This window comes from Parambassis ranga, chromosome 21 (assembly GCF_900634625.1).
Source record: "Parambassis ranga chromosome 21, fParRan2.1, whole genome shotgun sequence".
Lineage (NCBI taxonomy): Eukaryota > Metazoa > Chordata > Actinopteri > Ambassidae > Parambassis > Parambassis ranga.
The window spans coordinates 17,179,388-17,197,260 of NC_041041.1; the positions used below are offsets into that span (position 1 = coordinate 17,179,388).

General features: G+C 40.6%; 1 protein-coding gene across 2 annotated transcripts in view; it reads left to right on the forward strand.

Moving 5' to 3' along the window:
• The first annotated feature begins 1,293 nt into the window (after positions 1-1,293).
• tfpia (tissue factor pathway inhibitor a) overlaps positions 1,294-17,873 on the forward strand; it is a 47,616-nt gene continuing 31,036 nt past the window's right edge. The window contains exon 1 of one of the 2 annotated variants that reach the window (XM_028393947.1): positions 1,294-1,722. In XM_028393947.1, coding sequence (XP_028249748.1) covers positions 1,638-1,722 — 85 coding nt within the window. In that variant the 5' untranslated portion in view covers positions 1,294-1,637. The remainder of the gene's footprint in view (positions 1,723-17,873) is intronic. The other variant, XM_028393946.1, reaches the window with a different exon arrangement.

The following is a 17,873-nucleotide window of genomic DNA, read 5'->3' on the forward strand; positions in this document are numbered from 1 at the left end:
AATGGACAATGTGTAGTTAATTTCCATTTTCAATACAGAAATCTTTGAAATGTAACCAGAAGCAGCTATGGACAGGTCTGTGCGTCATAAGGCAGGCTGTGGGCATCAAATGAACAGAGAGGCTGCTAATAACAAACAGGCATTCAGCATTTTTACTATGTCAGTATTCCTGCTGGAGATTCATGTTATGATTCATGTTAATCAGACATTAATGGATGGATCTGTGTTAGCAGACAGTAGCTAACTAGTCAGCTAACTGAGCCAGAGCTTCATGACTGAGGCACATTATAGTAACACAGCTACCAGCATGACACCATCTTCATGTTTGACCTCACATCAGTCCAGCACAGCTGTATGAACACGACTGTATTCATAAAAGTACTTGTAACTACAGAAATTGTAACAATCTGTAGTGGAGTAGAAAGTACAGATAATAGCTGCAAAATGAATTGGAGTAAAAGTATAAAGTATGCACTATTATCTTTACTTACGTAAAGTATAATTACATTAAAAAAAATTACTTAAGTACAGTGACAAAGTACAAATACTTAGTTACATTCCACCACTGGTCCATCTTTTCGGCAGCACCAGTAAGAGAAGCTTTGGCTTCACTTTTGTACAATGTGCAGAGGTGGAACCTAATTGTCCATCTAGTCTACGGGTAAAGTAAGAAACCAGCCCTATCTCACACAGAAATAACATCTGAATAAACTTAACAGTGTTTACAGCTTTGAAGTCTGTACCAAATCGCCTTGCATGACAGTCACAGCACGATGTTTTTATTCTGGTCCACCCCCACCTGTGTATCAAATCCCCAGCCTTGGCAGCAGCGCTGCCACCCTTATTTTGTTGTACATAAATCCAGGGCTGTATTTAACACAGTGTAAATGAATTCATTCAACTTATGAAAGTATGGTGTGCAAAGAGATGGCTGGAAGACTATAATTTCAGTGTATATGTGCCAACTGGAAGCTCAATTACAGTATGTGTCACCAGCAGTGGCCTGGAGGAGCTGCGAGAGGGTTTGAGGAGCTCTCCAAAGGCCATAACTCAGGTACACATTTCCTGAATGAAAAAGACAGCCGAGTGCCGGTAATGGGATGAAAATTTCTCATCACTGTGAGATGAATTGCCTCAGATTAAAGTGTTGTTGAGTGGTTGAAGTGCTGCAAAACCTGGGGCCCTGCTTACAACAGAGAGAGAGAGAGAAAAAGAGAGAGAGAGAGAGAGAGAGTATGTGTGTGTGTGTTCAATGGTCAGATCAGGTTTTTGTGCTGTACAACAAAGGTTCAGCCAAGTCCTAAAACTAATAGGGTTTCAATTACTTCACACTCCTCACACGCCAGAAATGATAAGAGATGAAGACGGGTAATATGTGATGACAGACAGTATCAGGCAGTCTTTCGTTTTCCAGTAAGATTTTATTTTCTTATATCTAAGTGGAGTCCCCTCCAGGAAATTATTGGGATTTTCAATTTCACTGCGCCTGCAGACTGGCACTGTGTTATCAAACGGAAGTACGCACCCACCACACACATACACACATACACGCACACACGAACTTCAGCCCTTCAACTTGATGGAAGTTTCCCTCTAAACTTTACATTCCGCGTGGCTCAGCCCCCCAGTTCAGCAGCATGGCTCTGTCCAACAAGTGGTGGATTTTGTGCGCCGTTTCGCTCTCCTGTCTCATAAGTTTTGGGTCTTGCAGAAGAAACAGAGGTAAGAAAATAATATGTGTATTCAGATTATAATTATTATCTGGTTTCTACTCGTTCGCACTTCCTCTACATTGCTTTAGTTCCGTACAGTAAGTGGAAGTTTTCCATAAAAGTCGTGCGTAAAATCATCCTGCGCCCGGAGTTTATGCATATGTTTATCTTATTTTGGGTTCTAGGTTGAGTTTATTGCTGTTGGAACGTTGGATATAGTTTCCTGTCTTTCTATATGAGTTGTTGTTGATGACATATTTCTACAATACTGGATGTTAATATAGAATAATAAATGCGTAAACCTATAAATAAACGGGATGTTTGCGCCAGAAAAAAAACGCATTATAATGCACATATTTTCTGCTGTATCGTGCAGTTTTGCAAAAAAAAAAGTGATTGATTATAAACTCTCCACACACTCCAGCTGAACTGAGCTCGGGATCAACGCCTCAGATGGCGCATTGAGTGTGTTTGTTTGTTGTGTTGGAAGCTTTTTAAAATCCTGATTAGTGAGGGAGAGAGAGAGAGAGGGAGTATGTGTGTGTGTGTGTGTGGCGTCAGGCGAGGCCAAAGTCCAGCTCGACAGCAGTTCTCATACCGGCCACGACCCACACCTGAACCGCCTGGCACCTCCTCCTGTACTGTCATGTCGCAACAACAGCGGTAACGAGGCTGCTGGGACTGTGTGTGTCAGATATCCAATAAGCTGAGGAAGGGCTGAGTTGGGGCAGGTCTGGTGTTAACTGTTATACTGAAACTCTGAAAGTCCAATCCCTGCAAGCAAACACTGGCATTCACTAATGAATGCTGTGTACTTAATAAGGATGAAGTGTGGTATAGGTCAGATATTGGCTGAAGACAGTGAGAGAGGTTTGCCTCTGTTATCTCTCACTGACATGCTTGTTTTATGCATCACTTCCAGTATGGAAGGAACATTTCAGGCAATGATTAGACTTTGTAATCCTGGAAACCTTCTTATGGAAACAAACTTGACATTTTCCAAATAACTATGCACAGTGTTCACAGTGTCAGAACCTTTGTTTAGATTTGCATTTATTTTACATTATTGTCACACTCATATTTCTCGATGAATGCATACACAGATACAGCAAAGGTTACATTGTCCTTCATGCTTGGTTAACCCCTGGTCACTTTGTAGTGCAGTAGTGGCCCCTGGGAGAATATTTTGCCATTGGCCCCTTTTTGGTTGTTTTCTCTCTTTGTGTTTTTTTATGTACTGTATATATCCTGTGTTTGAGCCAGGCTGCTGAATGTTCCATAGCCCTGCTGCTAACCTGAGTCAGAGTGGTGTAAAGACACTGACACAGACACTCAGAGTATGGGCTGATGTAATGTGCGACTGACTAACAGGGGCAAAGGAGGTGACTTTATTTAGTATGAAATGTCTTCAAAGCCAGTGATCATTTGTCAGGATATCTTTTTAAAGGTCACAGGACTCACTGTCTTGTACATAATCTAAATAAAACATGTAGTTTAGGCTGTTTACCACAATGAAAGCAGTCTGGAGTATGATGAGCCTCTGGTCTTGTTTCTAACAAAGGTTTGTAAAAAATAAGATGTATCCGTAGGAAGGGTTGTATTACACTACGCTACTAGCTCTGAATCATGTTAATGACAATAATCCTAGATGGGCAAAAAAAAAACAACCTCTCCTACAGCAGTATGGTAATATCATTGTCTCCAACAAGGAATGACTACACTACTGTACTTTACTGTATTAAGGAGTGCCCGCCATGAGTGTTTGTGTCAATGTAGGAAATAAGTCATCTATTGGTTTTTCTTGGGTTACTCACCAACCCCAGCTCTGGCATGTTGGTTGTTGCAGAATCCTAGCTTGGTACTTGCTGGGTTAGTTTAGCCCTTATCCCAGCCTGTGGATGTCACAGTATATTCTGTGTCTCATCAGAGGCCAGATCCTGTCCATACCACCTGACTACAGTGTTTGTGGGCGGTCAGTAGGCTACAGGGCAGCATTTAGGACAGATGAAACAGAAAATGTGAGATTAGTCTAATAGCATCTATTAAATGTTACCGTACATTTGAATTTGAATGTACTTTAGCTTTACAGGGTCTAATGCTCTAATATCCATTCTGTATACAAGCATTTAAATGTTTTTTTGCATATAGGCACCTCCATTTTCCCAGAAGCCATTAGCTGACATTAACACTTGAAAATACAATTTTATGGTGCTAACCTCAAAGCACATTAGAACAAATGATACATGCCTAAATATTCCAAAACAAAAAACCAAGCACCCAGAAAGTGCATTACAACAAACATTACCAGTGGCAATTATATTTTCCATCCTTCAGAGACATGCAAGCCATATGCAAATACAGAGAGGCAATTTGTGCTATAGACATTCCAGTGGCCTTCATTGAGGTCTGGTTGTTGCTGTTTGCATATCATTTAGGCACCCTTGAGAGGTTAAACAATGAGGGTCTGACTGAGCCAGCCTGTACAGCTGGAACTGCATATGTATCACTGAGCGCGGTCGTGGTCGGTTCGCTAATCGTCTCAAGGAAGCGCAAACATTGTGTCTCATTAAGTTGTGGAGAAATTTAATTAGTTGTTCACTTGCTGTTTGAAGTGGTCCTTTTATTAGAAAGCCTTGGGCCATAGACACAGAATAGAACTGTGTAGCATGTGACATCTTAATTAGCGTTTGTAGTAAGGAGTAGAACTTCAGAAAAGTGCTTGCCTAATGCTGCCACTAAAACCGTTTCACCATGAGATGACTAATACCTACCTTCGACTGGAAAGTGTAGCTTAATGTTTCACGCCAGAGTAAAGGCTTTTATTTTCTGCAAAAACAAGAAGACGTTTGTGTCTCAACACGAATCTCACCTAGAAATAAAACAGCAGCCTTTCCTGGATGACACAGCAGGATTATCAGACAGACTATTCATATCAGAAAAGCAGCAGGAGACTTTTTCTAAGAGGCGCAGTTCATTCTTCTCTGTGTGTGCACATCTAGTTTTTATTTGTGTTCATCTCTGCCTTTGGTGCATTCTGTTTGTTGAGTCTTGCTTGTTTTATTTTCAGTTTCCATTTCATTAATTATTTTTTTAAATGATTTCTGCAGTCTTTATTGTTCCTATTCCACCATTCAAAAACACTCGATGGTCATACACAGGTTTAAACACTAAGGCTGTTCAGAAGGCTGGTGAGCTTGTACACAAGACAAACTGGCTCGAGTGAAGACACACATGATATACAGTGGGAAGGGAGAGACAATGAGGCACACAGGTGAGACACATTAGGGAGGAGCAGGTAATCACCAGGGGGGGGGGAGCACACGAGGAAGGGGAAGACAAGACACCTGAAATAAGAGGGAAGTCAGTAATTCCAAAATAACACAGGAAATAATACTAACACACACAAACTACAAAATAAAAGCCATGACACAGGCTGAAACTGACAATATTTGCTTCTTATCTCCTTGACGACATGTGACTAAGAGGAGATTCGACCTGTTGACCTTATTGAAAATCGCCATTCAGTGTATCACTACTAAGTGCTGCAAAACATGAATGATTAACAACGTACTGTGAAAATGACATTTATATCAGAAGTTTAGACACACTTTGTGTGTTTGTTGCTGGCAACACAAAAAAGAAGTTTTGATTAGAGTAAGCACAGTACACTGTAAAAATATGAACACAAAGAAATAACGTGCAGAAAGATCCGTGGATTTCAGTTGACCCGATGAGATCATATATTGTTGTTAAGGCTTGTTGTAATGTGCAAAAAAAAAAGTTTGACAAGAGCTGCTTGTACAGATTCCCAGTTTTGTTTATTTTTTTCCACAAGTCAAGCTTGAAGAACACCCCCCCAATCCACCCCCACTATGTTTCCTTATCATATGAGACTCTGTTGAAGTTTTGACAGTGTTGTGTTAAGATGAAAATACAGGGAGGAATGACAAAATGTTCCAAATGTGCAAACACTTGAGACTGGATTTATTTATTTTCATTGTTTAAGATTTGTACCCAGGCTTGCTCTAAAGCAGTTTAAATTTTTATTTGCTTTGAGGTGTCATTTGAGTTTGTCGACAAAGATTTTAAGACGTGAGGATTGTTGTTGAAAAGACGCAATTCCTGACCTGGATTTTGCAAAGACGTCAGATTTCAGATATATTTCAGGTATGACTAAGATATGTTCTGAAAGATTTGACATGAATTATCTCCTGGGATGTCAGGTTTGCTCATGAAAGAAGAGAGCTGGGGGGAACAGTGGTGCAGTGGTTAGCACTGTCACCTTAAGAAGGTTCCTGGTTCGTCCTAGCTGGACGAACTTTCTCTGAGCCAGGAACCAGATTAGTTCTTGATAGACATGGCTGAAAAATCTGGGATGTTGACATGTTGACATCATTCCTACATTATGTGTTTTTACAAGGTTATATTTTAAAAAGTGTGCTTTTGAATTGCGTACAGCAGGGTACCTAGTTCTAATAATATTGATTAGTGAAAGTGATTTGTGTGAGTCATAATAACAGCGAGAAATGTGAAATTTTCTCAGTAACAAAGCAATTTCTGCTCTTCAAAAGCAGTTCTAAGTGCCTGAAAGTGTCTTTCTAATCTATGTAAAGTGCTGTTTTTGCTGCCTGACCATTGCTGCCCTGCGTGTCACCAAAAATATCAATATGTAACAATGTTTTGTAACAGAAACACAGACTCGATTGAATCCCATTCGTGCATGCCGTCTGGTATTGAGGCTCCAAGTGTGTTCCTGCTGCAGCATCGCTGTAAGTGAGGTGAGGGGCTGAATTCAGCTCAAGGTGACGCCTCCAGCTTCTATGCAGGGAATATTTTCCTCTCACTGTCTCACTATGGTGCACTGTATATCCTAATAATATTGACTGCATGCGCTGACACTGTACTGTATATGAATACAAACCTGTATTAGGATGCCTCGCAGAATAGGAATGATATATTTACTGTGCCTATATTTATTGACAAGGAACAAATTTGCCAGCTTTAAAATGCCACAGAGTGCAGAGTTCAAGTCCATTCGGATTCGTCTCCTGCAGAATATAAAAGAGAGAACGCCTCAGTGTATAACATGACAGCATGATGTCAGTTTAGGGCACAGATGAGAGTGTTTCTTTGGGCAAAGGAGCAAAGAGAAGAATGCAGAGGAGAGGCAGTACACAGCATATGAAGGGGGGTTATTGTCTATGATATAGTTGGGATCATGGTCACGTAGAGCACCGAATAAGCACAGATCGAATAAGTTACAAGGGGACAAGATTGTCTTGTCTTTCAGTGGCTACCATGCTGGTTTTCTCTCTGACCTGATAATTTACATTAGAGCATAAAGCTGCATAAACACCAGTCAATCAGTGCAATCACCTGAAAAATTCAATCAGTGCTGTTTTTCTGGCGAGGTCGGGCTCCCATATAGTCAGTAATAAAATATTACAATGGATGCAAAAAATGAGCAGGGAGGCCAGAGATTGAGGCATATGACCTCATATTTCTGAAGCCAGCCATAATCCTGGAAGGGCTCTGTTGAATTTGAAGGCAATAAAAGGAATCCTGGGTAATCCTGTAGCTGTGTAGAAAGCTTTATAGAACAGCCGTACTTAAGTCCTGAACATTTTCCAAGACTGGGCATATCTGGAAAAGTATGCAGTTAAGCATTCTGCTTTGTGTGCTTGTTAAATGATTGTAAAGGACCTTTTTCCTTTGGATAGGCACATCAGGACAGTGTTGTGCTCTAAGAAACTTAGAGGTTTCAGAGTTTTCAGTCAGAGAGGACCCGTGCTTGGGAGGAGAACGCTGTCAACCTTTCAAAAGGTCATTTTAGCCTATCAGATCAACCAAAGATGAAACACCACAAGACCCTGAAAGCTAGCAAGTGGCAGTTAGCATGCCTGTAGATTATATTGTCTTTGTAAGGAAAATATGTCCATAAATATGAACAGTACTTTTTTATATCATCCCCAGAGCTCCACATCACATCTAAACTGCCAGTTCTTCCTCAAGGACAGTGATTGGTCTGAACTACTGATGGTTCGGCTGCAAGCATGTAGCTTGGAGCCAGATGGCATGGATTTTTGTGAGACTGTGCCTTCACAAGTCTTGCTAGAATATTTTATGGCAACAGTTCATATATTAAAGCAATACCTTCACTAATGATTTATTATTTATTTTTACTTTAATATAACAGAGCCCTATCATATGAGACAGTGGGCAGAACAGCTTGGACTTCTAGCCTGATTCCTATCAGGTTAGAACCATGCTGTTTACAAAGTGTGATCGCTGAGAGGGGAGAAAGAGTTTGTGAGTGCACTGGGATGTGATGATAGTCACATAGCTGGGCTAATTAGAGTGTTGCGACAAAGATTGGCAGAAATATGAGATTCCACTGGGTTTTAGATATAAACTATGCCTTTATAAAGTGCGGTTCACTGACAGAACAAAACTCTGGAGCCAGGAATGGAAGGATGGGAATGCGGCTGGAGACAAAAGGTGTGGCATTTAACTAAAGAGAAGATTTAAATTCATGATAGCTACATGAGTGTAGCCAGGAAGTGTCATTAGTGATGATATATAGTACAATACTGTGAACATCCAAGGGTTTTTTATGGCAGATATAGATGTCAAATCATTATCTTGAAGAAAAACTTTTCAATCCCTACTTCAAGGAAAATATAGAGTAGTATTCTGAGAGACAACACCTGTCCACTGCAGTTTGTTACAGCTGGGTAGGTGCCGAATGCACTAGGAGAAGCATCAGCCACAGGTTAATCTGTGAGTCCTGTGCACTGTCGCCTGGAGAAATTGGCAAAACATTCTCCCATGGTTCTATATTTAGAGATAAGATATTGTCTTCACGGTTATTTCTCCACTAACTTGACAGTATTTGGTTCTTTAGTCTGTTCTTCTTCAGTCAGAGCAGGGTAAGCCTCAGAGCCAGGTCACTGAGAGCAGACTTGTTCCCAAAACTGACAATCGAGAAATCTGTGTGCCATCTTATTTTCTTTCTAGCTTAATATTGCAGCTTGCAGGCAAAAAATATTTCACAGTGATAAAGGAGACCAAGGAGATTAAAGTGAGTTTTATTTTGCGATAGTGTGATAGTGTTAGAATCATTTAGCTCTGTTTAATCGCTGTTCTTTATCTGTAATGGGGTTGTGAAGTATTTACTCTATGATTTATACATGACGAACACATTCTCACACCCATGGCGTCACATGTTGGATGCCTGGTCACTTATGCAGGTATTGCTTGTCATAGGTCAGCTAAACTCTGTCACCCCGTCTGCAGTATCAATTGCTGCCTGAAAAGATGTGTCATGGCATCTAAGCACTTCCATTGAAGTCTACTGGGTGACCTTTGACTACACTGAAAACTGATGACCAACTGTCATTGGGTAGGGCAGTGAGACTGCCCTACCCAAACACGTCATCCTCTCTGTATTCAAATATTTTCATTACATCCATTTACATCTATGGATTTACATGTAAGAACTGTTTAATGCTAGGCCTCATCAGAAATATGTATTAGGATATTAGTATCACCTCCTTTAGAGCTACCACTGTGCGCATAGTTGCAGTTATATGCGTTGTCACCATGGTACCTGTTTAACAGCTGGTGGCAGAAAGAAACATTTTTTCCCCTCCTCCCTGCTCCCTCCTAATTCTATGATTGCATGTGTTCTAAACATAACGTTTACCCAAACCTAAATCTGGGTTAGCACCACCAACCACCGTTCCAACCGCTATGTGGCCATCCTGGTCCCCTGATCAGATGACGTGGTTGCATTCACCCATATCAAGATATTCTGAAATCTAGTGAATCCAGTAAATGTAAACACATGCAATATCTGTGTGTGTGGGGGGGGGGGGTGTCAACCAATTATATGGCATGTAGCTGTGGGGATATGTTGGCCCACACATTGTACTGACCATCTTTAACCACATTAAGCACCTGCCTACAGCAAAATGAATATAGAACATAATACAGTTCTTTTTTTCCTTTAGACTTCCTTTAGGCAATTTAGGGACAAATTCCAGTCTAATCTTTACAACACGGCTGGCTCAGGTTTGACTTTGAATGTACCACATAAATCTATCAGATATTTGATGTTTTAAACTGCAGCTGACTGACCTGATGGGGCTGTTGGAGCTCTGAACCTCTGCAGTCATTGCAGTTCATTGTAAATTGGCTTGTGTTTGAAGAATAACACATTTAATTCCTGACTTTGGTGATGTTGCTTTATCACCTCAGGTGTACAATAAGACAGAGCGGACCTTTTATTCAGATGTCCTTTTTATCTGTCCACGTCCACAGCGTGTTGTATGGTACACACATTGGACACATTGTTAGTGTCTCTCTCGCCTTTATCTCTCAAATGTTGACACATAATTGGCGTTTTGCACAGGGGGTGAATGACACCGACACAGATACTAATTAGGAACGCGGCCCTGTGCTGCTACGGATGACTGACTCACTTATCATAGTGCTATCCTCACTGAGTCTGGGAAGTTTTTTAGCAATTTCCTGTGTTAGTGGATGAACGTAAGCTTTATTTAAGTGTCAGGAAGTTCTGCCTTCCAGGATATCAGGCTTGTGGGAGATAACAGCAGCAGTCTGCTGTATGGAAAATAATGTTCAGCCAATGTTCAGATGTCTGAAATGAAAAGGGAATTGTGTGGCATGAGATAAATGCTGTTAAATTACTTGCATTATTTTCTTTAACGTATATATGGAAGAAAAGGGGGAAAATAGTTCTTCCATCATGAGAGAGTACAGATTAACTGTGAAAGCTAAGCTAATGTCAGAAGAGTGGACAGAGGGTTTAAGGAATAAAAGAAAGACGTGAGCTCAGTCTGAACTTGTTGGAGCACCATTCAAACTAAAGCTGTGATGAAAGGGCAATCACTCAGTCTACACTAGTTCAGACAAGGAGTAAATGGATGATTGGCTTCTTGTTTCTAACTGTCACTGAAAATGAGCTTATGCTGCTCAGAATTATTTGCCCGAATGAGGCTAAACAAAGTGTGAAAAAAAAGGAGAGGATGAGGTTGAATTAATCACACCGGGCTGTAGTTGGATCTGTCTTTGTTTACTTTCAGCCCCGCAACCTTTGAGAGCCCCATGCACGCATCAAAGTGGAGAGCGGGTGTCAGGTTCAACGGAAGTCCACTCGGTACATGTTAAAAGTCTTAAGCAATCTCCCCTTCATCCTGGTGGAACTTTCACATCTACAGGATCTTTAGAACATGAGGAGAAAAGTAAAGCGTGTCGGGGAAGCTGCTAAACAAGCTCCTTCTTGCCTCCGAGTGTCGTCACCTGAAAATAACGCAGCTGGCTTGATAACTAACTTTAAACGTGGATCGATTTGTGTGACTCATCTGCAGAACTGAAGCAGAAGCAGAGGAGCTCTACTGAAAACATTTTATTATTAGAAATGTGCCCTTTTTTTAAATCCACACTGAGATATGTTCAAATGTACAAACACTAAAAAAAGAAGAACAGCAGGGTATCAGTGCATTTATTTAAAGACAATGGTAGTTAGCTCCCCAGTCTTTTTGCGTTTTTGTGTTTTTTTTCCTAATTCTAGAACAACACTGCTTCTTTCTCCTTTTTTACTTCATAAAACATGTGCATGATAAAACATTGTTTTTCTTTTTACCTATGCTAATAACATCCCTCTAGATATCAACACAGCCACCAGTATACAGGACCGGGTACACTCTTCCCCTAGAAGATGAATCCTAATACTGTTGGCTCTCCCCTGACTTTTTCCTCTAGTACCACCGTGAGACAAAACAGCAATCAGATGGATTGCCACACAACCGTGCTACAATATTCTACATCCTCATCAGATAACTATCAGTATTATCTCAGGTGATCCCATAACATCTGGCACACTCCTCTTGTTTTGAATTCAAATTTGTGCAGCACTTCATGAATAAATTCTCCAAGTCAAATCTCAGCTCTGCTTTTTGTTTACTTCTAATTAGGCATGTTGATGCTACAATATAAACATTTTTTAAATCCGTTTATGAGTTATAAATTCACTGCTTGAGTAAAAGCAAAGGTAGAAAAGTCTCATGCTAATGTTGCATCATTTACATTAAGATCATTGCATATTTCTGGAGTGGAAGATTGATTGACAGCTCATGCTGGGGGGAATATTCAAGTGTGACTGTACCAACTCAAAGGGGAATGAGGGTTATCCACAGTATTGGATATCTGATATGCCATTGGCTGATTGGATGTGCACCCGCCTGTAAAACAGGTGAGCATTAGTTCTTATCTGGTTGCCAATATTCCTTTAAGAGCTGTCGGTGCTTCTTGTTAAAGCCATTATTGGCCAATGAGCAGGTATCGCTGTTAATCCTTAATTTAAACTGTCAAATGTATTTCCAAATTGCTGTTTGTACAGTTAAAAGTATTGTTTTTTTTTTGTTCTATGTGGAACTTGTGAAGATTCTGCCAATGTCACTGTAGATCCTGCTGAGGAAAACAAAGGCATAACAAACTGCCAAACAAAAGCGAACTTTAATCTCAGATTAACCACGTATCCAATGATTCCCTCCTCAGGTGTGACTCCAGTAACAGCGGAGGAAAAAAGCACGCTTTGAAACTTTTCAGTCTCACTCTCACATTGTCGATAGAAGAAGAATTATACGTTTTTTTTCCTAGTCTGTTTCGTTTGGATGATAACCTGCAACACAGAAAAGGACTGCTGAATTGATCCAACCGATCTAATGAGGAGTGCATCTACAGCACAATCAGTCGGGGATGACATTTGCACAGATGGGGGAATGAGCCAGGTTTTCTGTCGGATCATTGATCCAGCAGTGTAATCAGATCCACATCAGAGCAGAGGAGGCCCAAACATTCATGGTTGCTATGTGTGTGAAGAAGCCATCGGGGTTCTTTCACCATTTATCCAATGACACCTTCATTGTATGGAGTATTGATGCATTAAGGAAAACTGAATGATTAGTAACTCAGGCTGGATAGAGGAGATGATTGCCAACCTGCTTGATGATTGTGATGCACGATCCAGCACGTTGTGTGTTATTGGCTGTGGTTTGGTCCCTGGTTGGAATAATGGGATTTTTGGCTGTTACTAAAAAGTGTTTTTCAGATGTCCTCACACACTATGATGCAATGGTGTGACAGCCTTAGAGTCTAAGATCATGTATTTGGTGTGCTCTTTACCTTTTAGTACACAACCATATTTATGTTGAGATAAGATGGATGAGGAGCCTTAATTGTCAGTGTGTGCCACAACATTCATATAATATATAGGACTAATATAAAACAAAGTTACATAGTCAGGCAGTAGTAAAATAAGTTGATTATTATCTGGTGGTGAGGCTTGTTGTGCTTCAAACAAGGGTTAGGAAGTGTGTGTCCTGTGTAACCGTGTGTTCACACCAAGAGCAACTAAAGCTGTATAATTGCCAGAAGTCATTCACTTTCTATATAAGCTATGACGCCTTTTGGCTGTAAAACACTGACAACCAATTGGAGTGTGGACGTTGTTCACTTTTTTTTTTCCGGAGCGGAATCACACAACACAACTTGCAGTTGAAGCACTAGCTAGAAGCAAAGTCGCACGGCTGTCAAGCTGTCTGTAGTAAAAGCATATGGCTCCTTTAAATGGATAAGCAAAATCGAACGTGATTGATTTGAGTGACAACAGAACTTTTTACATTTCTTGTATGGTTAGGTTGTCTAGTTATCTCTGCATAGTGCATTTAGTGCATTTGCACTATTCTCTTGGTATTTGTGCTTAAGATGAGTAAATTGGGAAATCCTGCCCTCCTTAACTAATGTAGCCCAGCCAAATGTGTTTCTGCTGTTTTCTGTTTCTCACCACTCCTTTTGTGTAAAACAGATCTTGCTTTTACGGGACCAGCACGGCTATAATACATACATACCTGTATTGCTAAAAGCGTCACAAAGTTTTTTGTTTAACCACAAGAGTAAATGTAGATTGAACTTAAATACATCAGTTGTTCGTTGTGTGTCAAGATGAAAACAATGAAGTTTGAAGCTGTGTATAAATGTTCAAAGCCTTCATACAGTACAGACATTTTGATCTAACCTCATTATAATGCCGCCGTGCTGCTTTTAATAAAAGCCTTTGAATGTTTCCTTTCAACACCTCCATTCTTCCAGAATCATTTGGCTGTTACAAAGTGACACGATGAATAATTCACCAAGTCTTTTGTAAGTGGGCCTTCCTAAATTTGCCAGATGGTGCTGTGGTACTTTTCTCCCTCCCCTGGAGGCCTGTGCAACTTATGGAAAACTTATGCCTGCATCATCGTTTGCCATATGCCCCTTCTGGACTGGAGAAGCCATCGTCTGTCTGTTTTGCTCCTACAAATGCATGCTTGATTTCTCGTGATCGTGGATCTTGGTCACAAAACCTGCGGTTCAGATAAACATCGCAAAGCATCCCTCATTAGGCTGCTGTCCGGGAAGCACTGTTTGTCCGATTGATTGGATGGGAACAGCCGTGACAGACTCTTAATTGGCATTGAGTAGGATTGTTTGGTTCGGCGGTGTTTGGACTTTGCAAAATGTCAAAGTGTGGATTTGGGAGATTCACTGAAGCAAAAGGGATTTCTTGTTTCCACTTTCCAAGAATGAAGAAGCAGGTAGAGGCTCAACCTGGATATTGACAGGAAGAAATAATGTCACTGCAGAGAGGAGACAGAATGATGAGATGAGAGTTCAAAAGTTAAAGCCACAAAAGAAAGTTTCGTTCTTTGTTTGTCTGACTAGAGTAAAGAAAAACAAACTTTTGAGGTCATGAGTGGAAGAGACAAGCTGAGTTAAATGTTAAATCTGCCTTGGCATGGACAAATGAGTCCACATGAGCTATCGAACACAGCAGCTACAATTAACTCGCTCATTGCGCCTCTCCTCCCTCACCACCTGCCACAGCAACACGCCTGCTCTGATTAAAAATGCATGGGTCTCACAAGCGTTTTAGATAATTAAGAATGTTTCCCTGCAGTCTTAAAGCAAAGCACTGTTGCAGTGGTTTTTAGCAGCACCAGATAAAATAAACACAGAATTACCCAGAGCTAATTTCTGGAATCTAATTTTACTAAAAAAAAAATAGCAAAAACTTTTTTTTTCTTTTCCCACACTTGTGCAACAGTCGGTCTACCGATCACTTTGTGTTATGCTCTGTGTATTGAGGAATACAGGACTAAAAAACTTCAATCAGTCTTCAGGGTAGCCCCCCAGCCTGTTTCCCCGACCACACGACGTGAGCATTCAAAGGTTTTATTGTTTGTAGAAACAGCAACACATATTTCCTGGAGGCACAAATATGTCCGTGTTTCAGAAGGGATTCTTTTGATGTGTTGGTGAAAGTGCTTGGGAAGGTGCTCGAAAGCCACTTTGATCTCCCAACATAAAGAGCCACTGGATAGAACTAACCCCCCCCCCCTGTTTATAATATTGCTGCAGGAATGAGGTCATCTTCCTATAGCTGCTCAAAGCTCTCTGTTGCCTTAATGAGGTGTATGTGAAATCATCTGCAGGATCGCTTTTTGCCTGCATTTCCTACACCCCCCCCCCCCCTTTCTTTAAAAAAGATTCACACGCGGAGCTTTCTTTTGTTTCAAATGTGGCGCTTTGAAAAACACTGGACTCTACACAAAATATTCCACTAACAAGATCATGTGTCAGGAGGCAAACCTGAAAGAAAAACTTTTCTAACTGCAACTTTTATTTATTTATTTATTTATTTATTTATTTTTTTGGGGGGGGGGGGGTATGCTGATTACTCCATTGCCAGTCAAAAGATTGAGGCTTTCAGATTACTTGTAGTTTTCATATCCAAACTTTACATTATGTAGTCACTTCTGCTAAAATCATATATTAGCATAGCTAGCAGATATATTTAGCATCACTAAATCTTTAGCTAGGACGTTTTCAAACTTTAGCAACCAAATGTATATAACATATAACATATATAAGCAAGATCATTTAGTGATAGTGAACACTGTTAAACATGAGGTGTGATTGTGTAGCCGTGGAGCAGTGGCAGAGGAACATGCAGATGAGGTTCTAGATGAGGCTGTCACACATAATTAGACAAAAAACCACATGAAATATTACTACTAATTTAGTTTTACCGTGGTGCTGCTACTGCAGTACAGTGGAGCTGGAGCAAGATATAGTGCAGCTTGGTTGGTGGATGAGCTACAGGTGTGAGTGGGAAGGAAGGTGAGAGGGCTTGATTGTGGATGATTGTCAGGTGTGTCATTCCCACACACACACACACACACGCACACACCAACACACACACACACACACACACAAATGTAAGCACTGGTTGCAATGATCAAGGGTTTCTAGTTTGGTTTTGTTGTGCATTTAATCTTGTTAGTGCAGGGGGTTTTATTAGAGCAACATGTAGACTGAAGTCATCATCATTTTAAGCTTTGTCATATTTTCTAAAGGAAAGTTTAGACATCACTGTTAAAGTTTGGTTGGATATTAACAGGCCTTGAATACTAAGGCAGTGTTTCCATTGATTGCAGATTAAAGTGAGAGTGACTAAGCACACCTGATTTAGAGGGAAGAAAGGTCTGTTAAAAAACTTCAGTACAGCTAATGCAGTGAATGAAAACGCAAGCTCAAAATACAATAAATACACATTTCAGATACAAACATACATTTCATAAGTGATCATTGTTATAAATAATCATCCACATGCTGACAGGTGACAGTTCAGCCAAATGGAGCTACTGCTCTGCTCTGCTCTTGAAAATGGAACAACTACACACCTTTCTTGCAAAGCAAATAAAATACGTTTAAAATATGTTTTGGAGCATTGCTCATTGACACACAAATGCACGCACGCACACTTTTGTGAGTCATACATACAGTATAATGAAGGTAGCCTCATGTAATCTGAGGTCAGCTGTAAAACCTTAATGCGCTGTGACTCACCTGAAGGCAGGGCCCTGATAAACACTGACAGACAGTTCTTACATTGCTGGCTTATCTGTGCACACAGTTCATGCTTTCAGTTTCTTCATAGGAGCACACACACACGCACTCCAAGTGTGTGTGTTTTTAGTGGAATAAGTCCTTCTGAACTAATTAGAAAAGTGAGTCAGTGAAGGAGATATACCGAGGTTAGTCAATAAAAGGGTGCATTTATCTAAGGTTTTTATTTACTGTTTAGTGAGATTTATTTTACACTGTTTTTATTTTATCTAATGGGAATAATGTGAATGGCGTCAGAAACCTGCAGGGTCCGTGTATATCAAGGTAACTTCAGGTTTACCCTGGGATTTTCAGTGTCACAAAGATGGTTGATTTTAGCCTGGTCTCAGCTGTTCTTAGGGACAAGATATACAGGTAAGAAACCTAAAGAGAGATGAACCTTCCATGAAACGTAAATCCAAACATGGGAAAAGAGGTGGAGCCTGAGTGAAGTTCAGGTGGGCGGTGTGACAGCTGGATGCAGGCATTGTTACCCATTTGTCACCCAAAGCAGTTTTGCCCCTTATTAGGTTTAAAGAGTAGCTGGTCTGTTGCCAGGAGACTGTGCAGCCAATGACGAATTGATGATTGGTCATCTGATGCCAACACGCTCCTTTAATGTGAACATGCTTGTGGGTTCTCCTTGCTCTCTGAGAGGATCAGAAGTCCTCGATTTTAAATACACTTAAGCAAGAGTAACAAAAAGAAACTTAAACAATAAGCACATCTAATGCTACGCTCATGGTTTCTGTCTCTTTGTCAGGATTTTCACATGGTCACCTTGGTGAGATAGAGTCTTTATATGCAGTATGTTTTACTATTTCCCAATTACAATATGAGTCCAAGCACTATTTTTCTGTCATTCAGCTCTTAGGCTGCAGATAACAAATCCAGTGGGAGCTGTCAGGGCCATGGCACATCTCCTCTATTTCCTTGCAGTCTGTCTCAATCTGTCTCACTTTCTCCAGCTGTTTTTTTTAGTACATCATGCTTAGCTGCCATCCTGATAACAGAGCGCTCTTTGATGCTCTGTCTTTCACTGAATCATTGGGTAATGGGCCACTTCTTGCTCTTCGTGGCTGCTCTACAGCTGGTAATTCAATCCCAAAGATACAGGATAATCTTCTGTTACACCAAACAAGCTGGGAC